Here is a 15,764-nt window from a genome sequence, read left to right as displayed (position 1 = left end):
TGCGGGCTTGGCATGTAGTGTTAGATATTAGACCTTAGACTTGAGATTGCTACACTATAAATAGAAAAGTTACACAAGAACCAATTAAAACAAAACTTTATTTTATAATTTGGTAGATTATAACTCGATGAATTTAAGTAATATAGTCAATTTATATACATAATAATCAATTTAAAAATGTGTTTAATTAAAATCAAAATAATAAACAAATGGTTTCACTGATAGGTAACACGGCATAGTGGTTAGTTTGTACAATAAGTGGAGAATTATTTAAAGAAACAAATCATGCTAACTATAAATAAGAAAACAAGGTTGAGAGGAAAATTGTATCTTGTGATTCGAGAAAAAAACTCAGACTGACACGAGAAAATCCATTGTTGATACAAACTCTTCTTTAGATGATTTTAAGAAAAGCAGAATAGAATCTGAGTGTTGACCACAAACAACTTTGTAGATACACAACAATCATTCCACATAGGTAACAAACTGGCAATTGTATGTTCCTATGTACAAAGAATTTGCCAAAACAGTAATTAAAATTTCCTCACTTAGGTTGTTTGTTCAACGACAAAATTCCCCATCTATTGACATATAATATAATTACACCAAATTCCACCCCCACCCTAAAGAAACAAAAGAACTCAAATGTTATTAAAAGGGAAAGCCTTTCATTTCAACTCCAATGAACTTCACTACCAAAAGAAGAAGAAAAAATTAAGAAGGAGCCAAGAGAATGAAGCAGTGCACAGACCATAAGGGATACAAATATATGCAGCAAGTCAAAGACTGAAAGGATATACAACATGTCAGCCAAAATTCTTCCACAGATTTTATGAAGCACCTATTTGGCCAGTCAACTCCATGATGGTGATGACGGTTTATAGACAAAGTCTTGGGAAGTTGTAGAACCATAATTCAAATCAAGGTTATGGAGTTGTTCCATCAGCTGGGACCGCCGTTCCTTGAAAAAATCGAGACGAGTAGTTAACTCTACTAACGTTGAAGATGCTACAGATGGATGTCTTGCATATTCACCCACCTGAAACCATAATATATAAGTGCGTGTAAATCTCATCTTACAGATGATTTTATGACGTTAAATTAAGATTAAAGTACTCATGACACTCAATGTGGCTAAAGTAATGGAATGATGATGACATTTCTTTATCTTTCTTTTTTATCGATAAATGTTAGTTGTTAGTAGGGTATCGAGGTAGAGTCGATGACACTGAGATCTGAATGCTTACCTCTGCTGCCCTTGAGGTGGAGGGCACTGAGGCAGAGTCGACGGCACCAAGATCATCGACAGATATGCTTGTTGATGCCTCGGTGCTTTTTGAATCACTAGGGCTTGACTCTACAAATTGCTTTCGAGAAGGTTGCCTACTACCATTACCAGATGCCAATACTTGTCCTTTGATATTTCTCCAATCAGTGCCCATCAAATTCTCCTGCAAAAATAATAAGGCAAATTTTACTGTTGTTTGAGTGCTCTGAAAACAATGAAACTAGACAGGGTGTGAAATTAGAGAAAGAAGTGCTTTAGCCAGGGACAGAACTTTGGATCAGGAGAATTTCAGATTCTAATACACTGAATTCCCAATTTATAGAGCCTTCAAATACCATTTCCATGGTAATAATGAGTACAAAAAGGAAAGGAAAATAACAAGAAATGTTTTTTCTTCACTAATGGGGCTAACTATGGAACTAACTTTGGTAATCATGTATCAAGCATCAACTAAAGTAATTACTTAAATACTAAAAGGAAGGAGTTGAAAAGGTTAGATTAGGGACATAGAGAAGATTCAACCTCCTTCCTGGCTGTTTTTCGTTTAAATTTTGATTGTGAAATCGACTCCATAAAACATACCTCAGTTCTTTGTTTCCTTTCATGATTACAGAAGGCCAGCGTTGAATCAAAATCTTGCTGAAGAAATCTCCTGCACGAGTGAAAAAAATAAGAAAAATAAATAGCTACAATAGAAAGAAATAATAAGTTCACATGGATTTCAATTAAAAGGCGGATCCCATAAAAGAATGAAAGAAGTGCAGCAAAGGATACAATTACACAAAGAATCCTTACAAGGAAACCAAGAAGATAATAGATTACAACATTTCATCGGCATGTTTCAAGAAATTTTTTAAATCCAATACTGAGTATGAACTCAAGTGGTGGTCTTTTGAAGTTGGTATACATGCCAGTACATTTAAATTAAATTTGGAATCAAAATCATGTGGAACTGCACCAATTTTGAATTTTGAAGAACATCAAAAGCTTTTGTAATTAAATTTCCTTTGTAGTAGATTCTTCCTCTTGGTGTTAGAAATAACATGGGTCTGCATACTCACTGTTGAGAATGATTTTGGGCATGTTGGTATCGATCACCCACATCAGTAAGTGAACCATAGTGATGCTGCCGTTGTTGATTAAGTTGATGATGGAGTTCTGCAACCTTCTGCTTCAACCTAGCCACGTCGGCTTCTGCAAGTGCGATCTCTTCCAGTTCAGCCTTTGTCTGTATATTTGCATATTTAGTACAGAGGTTACTGAGAAAGATACCAAAAAGGAAAAAAGGTTAACATTACAAGAACACAAAAGCACCTTGGAATCCATGCCACGTGAATTGGAAAGCTGTCCTGAAGACATACTCAAACCTACTTCCAATGCAGCTCTAAGATCCCTCTCAGCTTGTAACTGTTCTTGCAATCTTGAAACCTGCAGATTAAAAACCCAGTTGCAACTTATTAAGGGTCCAAAATAAATAAAAAAATACAAAATATGACAGAAATATACCCATGAATTATCTTTATTGTACTGCAACTCTGGCCAGAACCAAGATAACTTAAATCATTGTAAAGTGGAATGTATTTTATCCGTATCATAAATCATTGTAAAGTGATTCCATTACTAGCAACCAATATCTTGCATAGGTTGTAGTAATACACAATAAAAATTCATTAGAACCACTTTTGGTTTTTGAAAGAATAATTTCACAATTTTAATTCAAGAGGGTTCAATATCTTTAGAGAAAAAAGCAGAGCAAATTATTTAAAGAATACCAAACCCAAAAACGTCTAGAAATCACGCCACATTAAAAATAAGCAGCAAAGCACAGGGCAAAGTAGCAAATCAAATTTAAACTGTCCCAATTCATAATGGAGATATATGAACAGTAAGTACATCTTGCTCAAGTGCCAAGCGCCGCTCATGCAAAGCCTGCTTCCTTCTCTCTAAGCTTGCTTGTAAAATTGCATTGCCTCTAGCCTAAAATGAAAACAGGACCAATTCCGTTAGAAAAATTCTCATTATATCCTTTGGCATAAAATAAGTAAGCACAAGAAATCTACCTCCTTTGCAATTCTGTGTTGCAAATCACTTTTTGCAATCTCTAGCCTCTGAATAGCAAGCCTACAGACATCAAAACTATTACAGTCATTTGCTTTCAAGGAATAAAATAGAAATCACATGACACAAGGAGCCATCAAAACAAGGCTGTTAAAGCTGATGAAAATGTCAACCCGCCATTTCCAAAACATCCATGAAAAGGGATCAAAGAATAACTCCAAATTCTAACAAGAAACATAACGCTAGAGAACACACTATACAATGGAAAAAAAGAAAAGTACAAATCTAGTATCTTACTCCTCTTCTCCAGAAGAATCAACTGACTCCACTGATGGTGTCTTCCTTGGCTGCTTATATCAGAACAAATTATCAGATGCCATGTAAAAAAAAACTAAAATATCTGGGAAGAAAAATTTTCCCCTCATAACAAAATTTAAGTACATCCACTGCTAACATATTAAGTCTGCACATTTTAATCGCCAGGTTACTGCAAGTATATTTTCTGTCAAATAAATGTCTCATTATCCTACAAATGGTTTAGTGTAATTGTGATTCCTGTAATAAACTCACTATATAATCACTTAGATCTCTGACAAATTTGTTAGGGAGTAAATGGTCAAAAAATAAAAACTCACATTGCTCCTTCCCCAGAATGTTGACCGCTTAGAACTGAAACTAGCACTACTTGCTTTACCAGTTTGCTTCCCAGATCCTGACTCAACCACGGGAATGGGTAAATGGTTGCCAGGGTCCATAGAAGATAAAATCTCACCCATAGATCGATAAGATTCAGTGGAAGGCAACAAATTTGAAGGATCATTATCATCAACTGGGTTTTCACTGCCCTTTCTTTGCTTGTTTTGGTCCTCAGTCGGTGGGGTATCTGGAACAGCATTCAGATTACCATTTTCTGTCTTATTATGGTTACTACTGGATGATCCAACATCAGAGTCATCACCTCCAAATGCCTGCAGGATCACAAAGAAGAATTTAAGAGGATAGGGGGAGAAGAAAACAACATTGTTAATCACAGAAGATGATTATTCAACATAAAGTCTCTATCCCTAGCCTGATAAAATTTCCACATAAACAGCAGCAACACAAGTAGCTTTATCTCACTTGGTGAAGTTAGTTACATGGATCACACAATGCCAATGAACGCGGTTTAAAACCAAATTCTTGGATATTATTCACCAAAACAGGGCATCTACTCCCCGCAACAGTGGCATTCAATGAATTTCGTTGTCTATGGCCAAACCACCTTGACCAATCATCTGTCATTTTTCTTGAAGAATCACACTGATATCTTAAACTATACAATTATTCCATTTCATATCTTCTTTTGTGGAACTGAACACAAAATTAATCTTAACGTACTCATTTATGTTATTTCCACCGATTTCTCTAGTGCCATTATAACCTAACCTTCAATACCATAAAGTATAGCAAATTGTATTATATGATAAAAATTCTCACCGAGTTTGGCAGATATTTTGCAATAACAAAGATTTCCTTCATTTTAGCCACATAACTAGTGTATTGTTAATCTTTTTCCAAATCATGGTGCCCACCAACACCAAAGACTTACCTTCACTCATTTTAACACCACTTTCGAGGGTCAATGTAGTGACTCTAGCTAATTTAAAAGTGTACTTGAGTCATACAAAACATTACTTTTAGGAAATAACTTAAGTAGTAAGGATATCCTATTGAGTGGATTGACGTTTGGGGTTTCAACAAGTTTTATCAACCGAACACAACCAATTTTTCTCCACTCAATCTTGGGACTGACTATGGCTAAACATAGTAAATTACCAACATACCTTAGATGTTTTAGGTTTATTAAATAGATTTCTCCTACATGGCTATATCATGAAAAGATTTAATTCCCTTGCATGTACAAAAATGTAACAACTAAATCCAAAGATGCCAGGCCCAACATATTTATTGACTCACCCACTGGCTTGTAAATATTTGTGGTGAAATCCCATTCCCATCCGAGTCTACTATAAAGAGTAACATTGGAAAAAAATATAAGAACAAACTCATGGTAGATTAATCTTCAACTCAAACAGTATGGCACAGAATCAAATTTATGCTAAAGTGAAGGGAAAGCTGTCCTTCCCCTCTTACAAAAACAGATGGCTGAACAAGGGTGTGAATGACACTTCACCACAAACTTCAACGATCTAACTGTTACACGAGGCTAATGAATCTGTTAGGTTAACAACGACACAAAGTCTCTACAGGTTTTCTTACTCAGGTAGATATATGTAGCAAATTGTATTTTATTTCAGGTTTGATTAAAAAATCAGCCACAAATGACAGGACCAGAAGAACAGAGGAAATAACCTTGTAATCATAAAGATCACTGCCAGCATAACCACTACTTTCACTCAATTTTCCACTCTGAACACGATCAGCATCTTCATCTGTCTCCTGATCAACTTCATTCTCTGCATCATGGTAACCATTTTCTTTCACATCTATATTATCATCATCAGTTGAATCTTCACTCCCACTGTTTTCAACCCGAGAATCTGCTGACATGGAACATCTCTGTATATTTTCTTCCTGAAACAGCCAACAAAAATTAGGTTGCATTGCTCAAACATGGAATGAAAATAAACATTTTCAGACATTTAATTTTAGCTACACTATAGGAATAACTTATACTACAAGAGGTCAAACCATTTTAGCTGAGCATACAATCAAAAGATCAAAAATTTATAGAGTTAACTTGATCGACCAGTCCCACAGAAAACCTTATAATAAGTTTTGCATGTTTGATACAGACAAAAGAAGCTCATATAAGAAAAAATAAATAAAAGCTGAGCCCACAAGTAATTAAGATACCTCGAAGTTAAATAAAACATATATGCAACTAGAAGTTACTGTTCCTAATTGGAAGCATACACAAACCAGGAAACAATTAACCAAAAAAGTATATGTTGATTTAGAGATTCTCACATCAAATATATTCTCATACTCCTCCAACAAAGTGGTAATAATGGCTTGTGCATTATTAGCAGCATTGGCGGCAGCAAGAAGCTGAGCTGAACTATCACCACTGACATCAAATTCATCCTCCAGTTCACACTCTCCAGCTAGCAGAGGTCGTAAAAGCAAGGGTGCCATGCAAGCAGCAACAGCAGATTGAGTCATCCTATTCTCTTGAGAATGAGAACCAATTGTGTGCATCATCTTCAGAATTCTGCAATGGTAGAGATGACAATTAAATTATGGTTAAAAAGTTAAGGTATTTGTTTTTGTTAGTGCAACATAGCCATTAGCTACTGCATATGGACATAATAACTGTAACAGGGTATTGTTCAATACCAAATATTATCATAGATAACAAAAAATTCACAAAAACTGAGGTGAGCTTGTTTTTAGTTTGTCGGATAAAGATAGTGAAACAAAAGTTTTGAAAACTTAATTTTATTGTATCTAGAGGCTTTTTGCTAAGGCCGCAAAAACCTGAATAACAAAATATACCAAAACAAACAGATTCTAACATACACACGAAATTGTGATCAAGAAAACCCAGTTAACATTTTTAAGTGTATGTTTTTAATTATTCTACATTAACCATTCCATTGCATACTAATACGAGGATGACATAGAGTGAATGAAGGAAAGAGTATGTGGGTGTGAGCGTGAGTAGACTGTACAGTTGCCAGTTAAGAGGAAAGAGAGAGAGAGAGAGAGAGAGAGAGAGAAAGAGAGAGCAAGAGACCACCTTTGCAACAATCTGCGATTTGGCTCAGGAAAAGTCTCCAATATAGCACATCTCATTGCATTAATCCTAGCTTCCTTACGATCAATTTCTTGCAAAATGAAAACAGTAACAATTAACTTAAGCATAGATTGTATCCAAAGAACCCATGAAAAGAAACAAAATAACTGAACGATATTCATGAAGGAAAATAGCAAAACCATTAGACAGAAGAACCTACGCAGTTTAGCTTATCCCATACATGATGCGTGTAAAGTTATAAAGGGAAAAACGGGTAACATTCAAATTGGAGTTCTGTAAATAGTAACTGCACCAAACATTCATTTGCCAAAACCATTATAGCAAAAAAAACTACTCCAAGGGAGGGACCTTTTGCTCATTTTATGGTGATTTCACAGTAAAAAATCATCTATCTAACATGAATGAAATAAAACACTACAGAAATTGCACTACAAGATTTCATCTACATGCACATCTCTATTTCACAGAAAATCTTTAACAGTGACAATTGTCTTCTTAAATCAATATATTTTCAAAGTTCAAATATATTCCATATGAAAAAAGCAGCAGAGGATAATGTAATTTCGTTCACCTATAAAAGGAAATTATGCAGGAACATATAAAATATTCAAAGTATCAGTGAGAATAGTTCTTGCTAAGTTATTTCCCTCTAAATGACATTGAAAATAAGTCCAGTCGCTCAATAATTATCATTTATAACAAAATCTAGATTATCTGAATATAAGATTCTTTATTAAAATCCAATTAATAAAAAAATATATAAAATAAAATCAAGAAAAAAAAAGGCAAAGAATATATGGAGAAATATGCATCATTTTGTCAGAAGCATATGGTTATAAGGAAAATAAACATAGAGCTCAACAACTTACTATAAGCCTCCAACAAAGCAGTGCAGCATGAGGCAGGAACCGGAGAGGAGGGAAGCTCCCTCAGAACATGCTGTAAATACACCCAGTGGACTGTCATTAAATAAAATGCACAATCCAACATTCCAACAGAACATTATAAAAACACAGGATCTATATTAATTAGATTGATTGCACCAAAATTACAGTTGCTTCCAAATCAGGCTTCTATTATTAATTTCTTAGGCTGATGAAAGAATGCATGATTGATTTTATGACCTTTAGGTCTTAATTATAAGCACTGGGAAACTATGAAAAGAGTGGAAGTTCCTGTATTAATTAATTTTACATACTAGTATCTAATACACAATGAGTTGATAAAAGGGAGTGTTTTTTTTATAAAAATGACTGACAGCTAAGGCATCACAATAATGAATTTTAATACACTACCTCCGCTCATGTCATTCAGGCATATTTGGTTTACTAATTGCTGATGCAGTTTCTTTTAGTTAGAAGCACACAACAGCCCTATAGATTGGTCCTCTAGCAGTTCTTGTTAGTGTGCCCTTTAATAGCCGTCAAACAATAAAAATCAGAGACAAGTGATGCTAAAACCTATGTCTGAATAGCACTACCACTACGCACTATAAGGAGTAATTTTACTAACTATACATTATATACATTATTAGATCAGATTCCTGTAAACTGGAAATCAAATCCTGTCAAATCACAATATCTCAAATATATAATATTTATTCCTGATTCTCGACACTCCTATTATGATATCCATTATGTAAGTAGAGTTTGGTTGTTCGAAGACTGGTTGTAAGAACATTACAGTCTGGTAATAGAAATCTTATCAAAATTGAACTCATTTTTATGTCTTTTCTTCCCTGTTCAGCATACAGTCTCTTTCCTGGTTTTACTCAGAAGACATGCAGAGGGACTGCACTCTTCTACACTTATCAGTAATGTAATTGTCAATTTTACTTTAAATGTTTTGTTTTACACTCTTCTACACTTATTTTACTCCTATGTGTAAACTTCTTTCTACTTCTAGACGGTAAATTTAGCAGGGGAGAAGTTTATGGAATTCTTAAAACTTCCTCTGCATAATGAGGTCCATAATTTTTATTTCCCACAGTTGAATGATATGTGGGTTAGATAGCCTCACCTTTCCTAATGTTTGTATTTAATATTAGATTGAGGATTTTCTAATCCGTGATCTAGTATGCATGCTCCACATATAGGTCATTTGCTTTTCTTTTCAAATATGTAATGAATTATTAAAAAAACCTAGAATAAATACCTTAACACAGTCACCAACAACATGGGCATCCTCCTCAGCACCAAATTCAGTCTTGCCTGGAAATATCAATTAAAAAAAGGGCATTCATAAGTGGCATCCATCAGAACATAAATCCATATATTAGTCCAAGTGTTTAAGCCTGAAGCCATTAACTGTCTCTCACCAGAAGGGTTAAACCAAGAAAATAGTCATCATATCAGTCCAATATCAAGGGCAACTGATACTAAAAATGACTCCATACTTACTAAGTTATAGCTTTTAAATTGGATGGCAAGGAAAACTACTGCAGAACAACATAACTCAAAGAGGTACACTATACTTGGTTAATGCATTTTCTCACTTTGGATAATTGGGATATATGAAAGTTAGATTTCCTTTCCTCCAATTTTTTTCTCTCCTAGCTGCTTCGATGAAGCCCAATTAACTTTATTATAATGCTATCTGTACCAACGACACACCATCTTCAAATGCACAGAATGCCAGGGTTTTAAGAATATTGTGCTACCTTGTTCATATTCTTGAACTCTCCTATCTACTTCCTCAACATCTGCAGACTGCCGCAGTATTCCTTCAACTTTAGTTCCTGCAAATTAAAAATGGAAAAATCAGTAGAACTCTTCACTGAAGAATAAGATAGAACATGTTTCATGCATTCAGCATTTTTCTTTTCCATTATACAGTCAGACGCATGAGAGGACAAAATGTGAAATGAAATGCAGATGTATTACATATGTAATAGAAGACCATAACTTACCATACTTCTCTAGAAACCGAAGAGCCTTCTCAAGGAAAGATGGGCCTCCATCAATATCTTCTAGAGCTAGCAGAATTGGTCTTCCAACAACCAGAGACTTAATTGGGCGTTTGTCCCTCCCTGGAAACACCACAAAAAATATGGTGAAAATGAGGGCATATTTTTTCCAATAAGATAAAAAAAATAACATGGATGACATAAATCGGTACAATCCTATAAATAAAATCTTGAAAAATTAAATATAAAAGAAACAAGCATAATCATACAGAAGCAACAGCAGAATTGACATATAACTAATAAGCTAATAAACATAAAACAAATAAACAACATTTAACAAATAATGAGCACATACATTGATGGAAAGACCCTTCAATAGAATCACTAGCATCACTCCGAAAAATCCCATTGTGTCCCATAACAAGGGCAGCACTTGGTGCCTGTGCAAGGGCTTGTTCAAGCGCTGTCTTCCATTCAAACAGGTCTTCTGATGTCTCAGCCTGATATTTGAAAAAAACAATCCGGGTTTATATGGCCCGACAATTAATAATGCATTTAGAAGTTGTACAAGTGAATTTTATTCTCATTTTCTTAAAAATATAATAAATAAAACACCTTAAGGGTGAATGCTCGCCCATCCCTTCCATCCGGAAATAATACTGTAAGAAGCTTTTTGTCTTCTCTAACGACAACACTGGAAAATAAAATTCACAATTTTTATACAGAATGAACATCAAAATTGACAAGTACAAATCATCAATGTGTCAAACGTACCTCCCTGAATTGTTTAAGTCTATACCCCCCAATGTCAGGTTTACTTCACCCCCTCTCTGTGGAAGGGCACTCTGCACGACCAATCAAAGTAAAGACAATTATAAATAATGACAACAGAAGTAACTCTGATATATTTGAGTAAAAGAAATCAGCACTAATAGGTAAAGACTTTTCTAGTATTATCCAATCCTGTGTTGTCTAATCCATATCTTACTCTCCATTCCCCTATAAGAATTGTACAGTAAATATAATGCCATTTTACAAAAAAATCAAATCAGCACAAAGTATATCCACAAAAATGCCCATTAGTGCCAAGAAAGCTTAATAAATCACTATATTACTTATGGTCATGATCTGCAACCATATCTTCTTAATTGAGAGTTGAATCACACAAAACAACAGCAAAAAAGAACACAAAAGATACCAAAAGAAGAATGAGAAAGATTTAAGAGATACTGACAGGATCATTTTTGAAGAAAACCAATGACGTGCGTGTGAGTATAAACCACCGCTTCTTCCAAGACTTCCAACCTATTCCTACAGAATATCAAAATGGGATAACACTGATAAATTCCTGTATCATTGATTTATTCAGATATAACAAATGCAAAACCATGGAGAACAGATGTGTCAGATACGTCGCATTAGTAGTTTGTAGTTCAAAACATTAGGTTAGTAGTTACCTATCTGTCAGTTCTTTTAGTGAGTACAGTTGGTAATGTGAGATGCTTGGTAAAGTTATTTTTCCTAAAAATTATAAGGGGTGTTTTGAGGGAGGGATATACGGTCACTTTGTGTGAGGATTGAGGCCAATGTACATTTGCAGGTGCAGAGCCTCGAAGTTCTACAAGTTCAATCAGTTTTATTTCTGATTTTCCTTAGTTCTTACAAGAAGCTAGCTAAAAATCTAAGTATACTGTCGAGAAAATAAGAAAATAAACAACAAGAAATGTAAAATGCGGGGAGACAAAGATTACCAACCTTTTGAAGATATGAAAAGTGGCCCACTCTTAAAAACCTGCTGAATAGAAACATCAGTTAGAAACCACAAGGTATGTTCTGACTAACTTAACTGAAATAAAATAAGTTTGACCAAAACACATAACACCCCACCACCAAATCCTACTCAATACTTGGGTAAATACTAACATCATCATATTTATGGACAGGGAATATCAAAATTGTAGTTAACCAGCGGAAACACAGGAGCATTAGTGCTTGTGTGTCCACCTTTTCTTACCCACTAAAATCACACTAACCAAAATAAAAATAATAACAGCATATATAGAAGCACACATTTACCAAAATGTTGAGTAAGGGTAAAATTGTACAAAAAATCTGTACAATGAAAACAGTTAAAGAAATTAGTAGTATCCCATTTATATATTAGTATTAGTATAGAATAAGAAAACATAGCTTCTTCAGATTTGTCAACTACAATATATTGTTTCACTGCTATTTCTTCATCTTGACAATGTAGTTCAGCAAACAGGTGAGTCAATCAGTTCTAATTAATGGGCTAAAATGCTCAGTATTTTTTATTTACATTTTTCTCACCCGTCAATCTATTACGTGTATATTATCATCCTCCAGACTGTTAAACCCCTTCTTTAGTTTAACAAAAGAATAAACAAATATATATATGAAATCTGAGGTAATAATCTTAGCCTCCAAAATGTCAGCAATTATCAATCACATTGCCCACATAAGTCCCTCTCGTTGCCACAAAATTATAAACACAAACAAAAATTCAAACGAAAGGAAAAGAAAACCAATTATATTGAGCAAATTTAAATTAAAGTAACGTAAAAGTCCCTGCTACGAAATCAAAGTCCTGATTTTAACTGGGACCAAGAAAAAATACACTCTGCACACATTCCCTCATCAAACTCAATACTCTAGAAGAAAAAGAAACCACCGAGGCCAAATCCCACTTCCATCTTCAACATTGCCTAGGAAACTAACACAAACAAGGGCCAAACCAAATGTGTCCCAGTTCAGTCAACAAATCAGGACCTTTATCTGAAACTCATTTTTTCATTCCCTAAAGTCTGCATTGGACTCAAAACCAAAATTTGCAACAAAAATTCAAAATAATCTCAGCCCCTCCAAAGCAAAGCATACCGTATTAGAAGCACCAGGTCTCGGACGCTCAAAAGCCGCTAAAGAAGCAGACATTTCCACACAAACGCAGTATCACCGAACAACCAGCATTGCCACTAACTTCAAAACCCCAAACACCCCATCAACCCCAAAAAGAAAATCAAACTAAGTCGTCAATCTCCCAACATTTGAAAACCCCCCACAAAACCAATCACAGTTCCCTGTTGAGTCAACCCATCAGAGAGATCCCCCAGTGAGTTCCAACCCCAACAGCAAACCCACCAAAATCTCTGAGATCTGACCGAAAAGTCCTAACCTTTCAGCTCCTAGGGTTAAAAATTTCCATCTTGATTCTATCCCCACATGAACCACAAAAGGGGCAAAAACTCTCCCCTTCCGGGACTCAATTTTCCGTCACTTTCTCAGCGATTTTCTCGCACTTTCTGGGGAGATTAGGTGGGAAGAGGAAGCAACAGTGGTTGTGCGGTAATGTGAAAATTCTTAAGAGAAGGGTTCCTTGCTTTTCACCTACTTCTGGTGTCTGAGTGTGCTTGGGAAGGTAGAGAGAGAAAGAAGGGGTAGAGAGAGAAAGAGAGGGAGAGAGGGTAAGGGCATTGGGTCCGATATAGTCAAGTTTAAGTCTCGTCAGGTAACAGTCCAATCAAAATTTGCCACGTCAGCAACATACCAGAGTGAGTGCTCGTAAATTATGAATGTTACCTAAACATATAAATAATGTTCTCATTTGGATGGTTGGATTTTGGTTTTGGATGCTCTTTCTAATTCAAAATTCACTTACCACCTTAAATTTTCTTTGTACCATTTTTCTAGGAATTAAAAACTTTCACATAAATGTTTTTTAGTTGCATAGATAAATAATATATATATATAGAGAGAGACACACACAAAAAAAAAGTGTCATTTGTAAATTTTACCATAAGTTTTGTTTGATAAATAAAAATCATTTCTTTATTTGGAATATTTAACTCTTTTAACTAAAGTTTGAGGTTTAGATTATGATTTGAATATAGATTTTAGATTAAGATTAATTAAATATCAATAAAAGTCTCAGTATTTTCTAACCATAAAATAAATATCAAAATTCATTACTCACACTATTTTTCACTTTTTCTTTCTAATTTTGACAAGATTTTCTTCACATGCATGTGTTAATTATTAACAAGATTTGAAACGTACATAGAAAGAGATAGTTCTATATGTGTAAACTTAACTAGTTCAGGGTCTAAGACTATAACATTCAGAAACTAGTTGAATTTCTGAAAATGGTTATAACTTGCACTTTAATTTCTATCTAATAATATTGAAGGTAATTTCAGTTATATCACTGTCAATTCAAAACATCTATTCAAAATAAAAATAATAACACATAAATTCAAAACACAAATATGCGTGTATATATGATTTTTTTTTAAAAAAAAATATTAACTCAATCAAATATATTTGGGCAAATTTTCCCAATAAATGGAAAGATAGTTTAGGGTGTGATTGATTGCCTCTTCTGTTGAGCACATGAACCTCTAACCCCTATCATGGAAACCTACAACACATGCTTTTCTCTTTTTTATTAGTTTTGTTTAAAAGGGTTAAAATGAGGTTTATGATGAAATGGATTTGTAATTGGTAATTTAATATATGTTTAACATCAATGTTTATGATAATTAATGCAATGAAGGGCATGTTTGGAGTAAACTCAGTTTAAAATAATTAATTAATTGTAAAATTAGTAAATATTTGATTTAATTAGTTAGATGATTACTTAGATATGTCAGTTTAGTACTCGTTTTTAAAAAAGTTCAATTGAATCTCAACTTTTGAACAGATACTTCAATTAGGTCATTTTCAGCAAAAAAAAAAATATTAACACTGTTAATAATATTGATATTTAAAATGACTTACAAAATTAAGTATTGATATTTATATCAAGATGTGTGGTAAAAGTCATAAATTAAGTTAACGGCTTTAGTATTTTTTATCTAAAAGGAACTTATTAAAACACTTCTTCAAAAGTTTGGATTAGATTGATACATTTTTAAAAAAGGGTACCAAATTGACACATCTAAATAAAAATGAGTATTATCCGACTAATTAAACCTAAATATTTTTATTACAAAACACAATTTTTCATTCACCAAAAATATTCTTGAACCAATAGTTTGAAGACATGGAGGTCACCTAATATTGATTAGAATATTGAAGGTGAAGCATATCATGATTAAGGGTGCCATGTTATTTTAAATGAAACACAATAAGAAAAGTGTTTAAAGAAAAGATTAAATGTTTGCACGTGAATTCTCTTTGTTTTTTCTTAAGAAAATATATATTAACAGCACCAGAATTGATTTAGCATTTCAAAATTAAACTCGAAAAGTGTGAGAATGCAGAGAGAGGATGATGATAAAAAAAAGTTTATTATCTGCATAAACAATTTTGAAGAGTGCAAATGGATACTGTTTTCTTAATCAACATGCCAGTGAGGCATTAATACAAAAAGCAGTTGCACAAGTTTTTTTCTTTTATAGAAAAGAAAGAAAAAAAAAGTGAAAAGGGATGAAAAAGAAAGAGCACATAGTCATAATTATGGCTTTGTATTAGAGGCATCTACCCTTCTTTATTTGTATTTCTGTGGTCTTTTTCAATATGAATTATGAAAGAGGTTGCAAAGTTAAAATACTCCATTTATTGAACCTTTGCTTACACTACAACAAACACAACCATTGCAAATATTCATATTCTACGTAGTTATATGTTAAATATATTCGTAGTAGTCTTCCCTCTTCGATCCAAATCGAAATCCATTCATATTTTAAACTTTGACACGTTTTAGTTATTAAATTTTAAAAATAAATATCTTTTTA

The 15,764-nt window shown here is 33.7% G+C and overlaps 1 protein-coding gene across 3 annotated transcripts; it reads right to left on the bottom strand.

Annotated features, from left to right (window-relative positions):
- Nucleotides 1-432: 432 nt before the first annotated feature.
- LOC114194195 (rho GTPase-activating protein 7) lies at nucleotides 433-13,493 on the bottom strand. 3 transcript variants are annotated; one of them, XM_028084298.1, is made up of 22 exons: nucleotides 12,910-13,493; nucleotides 11,767-11,806; nucleotides 11,246-11,322; nucleotides 10,786-10,856; nucleotides 10,627-10,705; nucleotides 10,367-10,511; nucleotides 10,015-10,134; nucleotides 9,766-9,843; nucleotides 9,261-9,316; nucleotides 7,976-8,045; nucleotides 7,089-7,176; nucleotides 6,317-6,560; nucleotides 5,699-5,920; nucleotides 3,982-4,314; nucleotides 3,644-3,696; nucleotides 3,349-3,409; nucleotides 3,182-3,265; nucleotides 2,603-2,716; nucleotides 2,350-2,516; nucleotides 1,871-1,940; nucleotides 1,248-1,451; nucleotides 433-1,039 (listed from the first exon to the last, which is right to left on the bottom strand). In XM_028084298.1, the coding sequence occupies exons 1-22, from the start codon at nucleotides 12,961-12,963 to the stop codon at nucleotides 854-856; spliced, it is 2,616 nt and encodes an 871-aa protein (XP_027940099.1). In that variant the 5' UTR covers nucleotides 12,964-13,493; the 3' UTR covers nucleotides 433-853. The 3 variants fall into 3 exon arrangements, with proteins under 3 accessions (XP_027940099.1, XP_027940100.1, XP_027940101.1); XM_028084299.1 differs by having other exon boundaries at nucleotides 3,644-3,693; XM_028084300.1 differs by having other exon boundaries at nucleotides 11,767-11,803.
- Between the last annotated feature and the right edge of the window lie 2,271 nt (nucleotides 13,494-15,764).

Source organism: Vigna unguiculata, chromosome 8 (genome assembly GCF_004118075.2).
Source record: "Vigna unguiculata cultivar IT97K-499-35 chromosome 8, ASM411807v1, whole genome shotgun sequence".
NCBI lineage: Eukaryota > Viridiplantae > Streptophyta > Magnoliopsida > Fabales > Fabaceae > Vigna > Vigna unguiculata.
The sequence above is the reverse complement of the archived record's forward strand: the minus strand, read 5'-3'. Positions and strand labels throughout refer to the sequence as shown.